General features: G+C 34.0%; 1 protein-coding gene across 1 annotated transcript; it reads right to left on the reverse strand.

The window, feature by feature from the left end:
• Nucleotides 1-1010: 1010 nt before the first annotated feature.
• On the reverse strand, nt 1011-5464 carry HMX1 (H6 family homeobox 1). Its single transcript, XM_075261103.1, has 2 exons — nt 4769-5464; nt 1011-1772 (listed from the first exon to the last, which is right to left on the reverse strand). Exons 1-2 carry the CDS (start codon nt 5043-5045, stop codon nt 1213-1215), a joined length of 837 nt encoding a protein of 278 aa, XP_075117204.1. The 5' UTR covers nt 5046-5464; the 3' UTR covers nt 1011-1212.
• Between the last annotated feature and the right edge of the window lie 654 nt (nt 5465-6118).

Consider the following 6118-nt stretch of genomic DNA (forward strand, 5'->3'; position numbering starts at 1 on the left):
TTTAGTTATTTATTTATATTGTATATTTGTCACAATTCTATGAAAAGATATCAAAGAGATATATGAATATATTATATCATATATTATTTAATGTATAATTAAATTAACATAAAAATCTAAATATCATTATACATATAAATGTAGCTACATATTTCTGCGTGTGTATATATATATATATATATATATATATATATATATATATATATATATATATACATAGTGTGTAATAATATGGTGGTGTAATTTTGCATTGCAATAAAAAATTATATCGACTTTAACTAACTGTGCAAAATAGTCTTCTTCATTTTATTTCAAGAGTTGTCAACTTGATCATAACTTTAGGAAAAGTTCCTGAACCTTATTTAATCATATAATATGGAATATATCCTCATAAAAGTCAGGTCAGACTTTCATTTGTTATATTACTATTAGTTTCTTTTTATTTTACTTTATTTTATTTACTGTTTATTCTGTCATATCTGGCAGGATATATAGATAGATAGATAGATAGATAGATAGATAGATAGATAGATGATAGATAGCCAGATAGATAGATAGAAATATAGATGATAGATTGATAGATAGATAGATAGATAGATAGATAGATAGATAGGAGATAGATAGATGATAGAATATATATAAATATATATATTTAAGGACATGGATTGGATGCCTACACAGATCCTCAATTAAAAAAAATATATATTTTGTGATATTTTAAAATACTATTATCTTGGTTACTTGAACTACAGAATAAAGTAAATGACTGGATAGGAGGATAAATTCACCATTAATTTTATAGTTATTTAATTATCTAATTAAAAGATATTATTTTAAAAAATTCAAAAAAAATATCTTGATTATAATCAAAAATAAATAATAAAATAATAAAAAAATAATAATTGACCATCAATATCGTATCCAAAATAAAAATTCCCCTTTAATTTTTGAATTCAAATTAAAAAAAGAAATCCCCATGATTTCCCGATCTATCCTTAAGCAATTGGGAATAAAATCAAACTGCAAGAAATTCTTTGGAAGTACAAAAAGAAAAGTTTAATTGCTGCATTTTTTTGTCAGTGAACCCCCAGTCAGGGTTATTGCACGTCTTTCAATTCCAATGCATAAAATCAAGTAATAGGTAAGTAGCAGATATGCAGTTATTTAATACAAAATAGGATAAAAAGTCCAATAGTCTTAGGCAGGTGTCAGTCAGACGAGGCCAGTCATCTGAGACCTGATATAGGGCACTGAGTTAGGGAAGGTGGTCAGGGGGTAGCTGACAGCACTGGAGAAGCCCACCAATGGTGGAGAGATATGTGGCAGGCTGAAGCCCAAGGAGCTGGCAGGAGAGTTCTCATGGTATAATATAGGGACCCTTACTATCCTTTGGGTGGTATGGGACATGTTGGCAGCCTCCAGGTCTGCAGCTAGTTGTCTTTTCCATTTATTCCTGCGGTTCTGGAACCAGATTTTGACCTGGGTCTCTGTGAGGTGTAAGGAGGCTGCCAGGCCTGCCCTCTCTGAGCTGCTCAGGTATCTCTTCACATCAAAGGTGGACTCCAGCTGGAAGACCTGACTCCTGCTGAACACGGTGCGGGTCTTCTTCTTTCTGGAGGATTTCTGGTCTAAGTCCTGCTCCAGTTTCTCCTCTTCCTTACACTGGAAGCCATCTTCTCTCTTGTCTTCTGAGCCATCACTCAGCTGCTTTCTGTAACTCCTGCATTGTCTGTCTGATCCTTCTGAGATCTCTGGAGAGTCTCTGTCACTGGCTGGAAGGAAGGAGACAAGACATTAGAAATGTTCTGCATAATGATGATGATGATGATGATGATGATGATGATTATCATTGTATAGTAACTTAATAATATAAACTCAGAAATGTACAGGGATCTTATACATAATGCACCTAATATGGGGTCACATACTGCCTGGGACTTCTCAGCAAGTTCTGGAAGGACAGGGAGAAGTTTCTCCTGGCTGTGAAGAGTTAGCGCACAGTATAGCACAAGTACTGTACAACCATTTACGGCTCTTCACGACTTCTGCTTCCCCTGTCAGCCCTGGTCCATGTATTACACAGATCACTGAGCTGTCCCCGGATAGTCATTATTACCCTCCATTATAAGAGGTAAATATTATAGAATATCCCTAATTATGTCTCTGAGGTCCTCCCCTCCCCCCTCCTCATTATTATCTATGAGCACCGAAACAGGTTATACTGAGGCAGGGACCCTAATACAGGGCCTGGATAATACACAGGAGCTAATATGGAGGTTCCCCCTGAGGCCACCATGATAAGTCATTATATAGACATAATCCCTCAGTGTCACCTGAGTCACCTCCCTGCCTGACACAACTGAGGAAGGGCCCAATAAGTGATAACTATACTAAAGGGCAACAGTATATTAGACACAAAATAATAATAATAATAATAATAATAATAATATTTATAAATACAGCTAGCTGACTTATAATGTACTTATAATATATAAAGATATGTGTGTGTATATATATATATATATATATATATATATACATATATTTAGTTATATATATAATAAAGTTATTATATGCACTTTATTATTATTATATGACATCTTTACTACCATTTCAAATCAATACATGCATTATTATTATTTATATTATTATTATATTATATTTATATTACTATTACTATTATTATTTAGATTATTATTATTATTATTATTATTATTATTATTATTATTATTATTATTATTGCTACCACTTCTATTTCCATTTGAACATTATACACATTATCTTACTAGGTATATATAAGAATATTGTATGCTTGTATTTCTTACCAGTTTTGCCTTCTGCTATCATTTCTAGTACAAGACTACATTTTCTAAGAATGGGTTCAGTAGTATTATTATTACATTATAGACATTATATTATTATTCTTTATATTATCACTACAACTTCATCATTGCAGGCATAACAAATAATGTTACTGCTAATATTCGGAATATTGTATATATTGCATTGTATAGGTATTGTTACTCTCTATTATTACTAATAATGTTATTACATTACAGGATGACTGTATACATGATAATTCTTAAAATTACTATTACTGTAGGAACATCAATTCTGCTCTTATTATTACAGTACACGATGCTATTATTGCCAGGACACGTCTATATTATTATGACTCTTGTGTCTTACTGTTATATTGGACCCTGTATAGAGTAGATTTCTTAATATTTCCACTACTAAAGGATTATTGTCTGCACTGTTATTTCAGCATTGTCACTATTGTTTCCATCATCTCTACTATATGATCATTGTGTGTATTATTTATTCTTATTATTAATATCAGTCCAATTATTACTCTTGCACCCACTATGTAGACATTGTAAGCGATATTATTATATACAATATTATTACTCTAAAAATACTATCATTATATGATTATTATATGCTATAAGCACCACTATATGGTCACTGTAAGTATGAAGATGGCCAATATTATTATTATAATTCTGATATCACTGCATGTATGCTATAGCCACTACTGTATGAGGATTATATTCTTCTTCTCAATATTATTACTATAATACTGATATCATTATATGTATGCTATAGCCACTACTATATGAGAACTGTATTATTATTCTCAATATTATTACTATAAAACTTCTGTCACTATATGTATGCTATAAGCACTACTATGTGAACATTGTATTATTATTATTATTATTATTATATAACTTAATGTATGCTATAATCACTACTATATGAACAGTGAATTGTTATTATTATTATTTATTATTCCATTATTTTCCAAATTATTACTATACAATTTCTATCACTACATGTATGCTATAACCACTACTGTGTGAATATAGCATTATTATTATTATTATTATTATTATTATTATTATTATTATTATTATTATATAACTTAATGTATGCTATAATCACTACTATATGAACAGTGAATTGTTATTATTATTATTTATTATTCCATTATTTTCCAAATTATTACTATACAATTTCTATCACTACATGTATGCTATAACCACTACTGTGTGAATATAGCATTATTATTATTATTATTATTATTATTATTATTATATCCCTAAATGTATACTTTAATCACTATTATATGAACATTGGCTCATTATTATTCTCAATATTATTACTATAATATTTCTATCACTACATGTATGCATTAACCACTAGTATATAACATTGTATTCTTCTTCTCCTCCTCAATATTATTACTATAATACTATCACTATATGTATGCCATAACCACTACTATGTCCACATTGTTGTTGTTATTATTATTATTATAATTATTATACTTCTATCACTACATATATGTTATAAGCACCAGTATATAAACATTGTATTATTATTCTTCTCAATATTATTACTGCTATCAATATATAGCCATTACTCCTAGCTCACTACTATGGTTACTTCTACATTCACATTGTACGTATCTCCCTCAGTATTATTTGCGCATGGTACAATTTTTCTGTCATTCCTATCACATCAGACATTATTTACGTACACCATAGCTCCCTAGAAGTTCCTCATAGGAGGTGAGGAGACATGAACATTCCTGTTGTAATAATAAGTAATAAGTATCCATAGACTTCCTAATACTAATAATAAGTTATCCATAGACTTCCTAATACTAATAGTAAGTAATAAGTATCCATAGACTTCCTACTACTAATAATAAGTAGCCCTAGACCTCCTATTACTACTAATAAGTAATAAGCAGACTTACTGTCAGGGCTGGTACATCCTATGTAGGTGGTCTGAGCCTTCCTGTACCAGTCCATGGTGGTGTCTCGAGGATGGCTGCTCTGGTAGTCATAGGGGGAGAGATGGCAGCACAGGCTGCTCGGGTAATGGCTGCCTGCTGGCCGCACCGTGGGCTCATCCTCTGGGCTGCTTGGCTTCTTCTTGTCTTCTTTAGCCTCGGTGCCGAGGAGATTCTCGATGAAGAAGGAGGAGACCCTGGCCGGGGTTGAGCTCTGGTTCTCCGTGGAGTCATCAGGCATCTTGGCTGAGGTGTCCAGTGATGGAGGGGATGGAGGAGAGGGTGACAATGGTGGTGCGTACAGCTGGGGGCACCTCAGTGCTGGGGTCTATAGGAGTCAGTTCACATTGCTGCCTGCATGAAGAAGGGAAGGATCCTTGTGCCAGTCCTCCTGCTAGTCCTCCAGCCTCCCCAGCTCACATACACAAGACAAGGCAGCAGAAATCTCCGCCAACTTAAACGCTATTCTGCAGAATTCTCCAATTGGATGAGCTTGAGGAGCAAATTGGATTATTGAAGGAAAATAAGGAGAATTCCTTCTCCCGATGAGATGACTTGTCTGTGCTTAGTAGTGAGTGCCCGGGGGCCCTACAAGTGCCTGTCACTCAGGAGCTTTATTTAGGTCAATTAGGGAAGCAAATCAGAGAGAGGGAGAGACAGAGAAAGCAAATGCTGGAATTCCCAGGAGTGAGGGAGGGAGGGGAGATAAAGCTGCAGAGGGAAGGGGAGGAGAAGACAAGGGGGTGAGGTCACAGGACTGACAAAAAGACACAGCAACACAAATGGAAAGTAAAGGAGCACAACAAATACTTACAGGTGAATGGAGGGCAGACACCAGAGAGCAATAGCAGGAGTCTGCTCACTCAGCTCTATATGCACATAGGGGGAAATGTAACAAACCCCTTCCTGCTCAGCAAATGGTTAAACACAATAGTGGTCTCTGGCCCTTTAATCACGGAGGTGGCCTCTTAAGTGTCTCGCAAACTGGAGCAAATGCCACAGGCAAGTGACCCTGGCACAGACACCCTGCCCCCTCCTAGCCCTGCTCTCTAAGAAACTGCCGCCATGCTGACTGTATCCATCACAGATTATAGGGGCTACAGGGGAATGATGGATGGATGGAAGGAGGGATAGATAGATAGATAGATAGATAGATAGATAGATAATTGATTGATAGATAGATAGATAATTGATAGATAGATAGATAGATAGATAGATAGATAGATAGAGGGATTTATAGATGATAGATACTATTTAAAAATAGAAAGATTAGGTAATGATTGTCAGCGAAATGAATAGAATAGAAATAGAGAC

This window comes from Leptodactylus fuscus, chromosome 1, assembly GCF_031893055.1.
Source record: "Leptodactylus fuscus isolate aLepFus1 chromosome 1, aLepFus1.hap2, whole genome shotgun sequence".
NCBI classification, from domain to species: Eukaryota; Metazoa; Chordata; class Amphibia; order Anura; family Leptodactylidae; genus Leptodactylus; species Leptodactylus fuscus.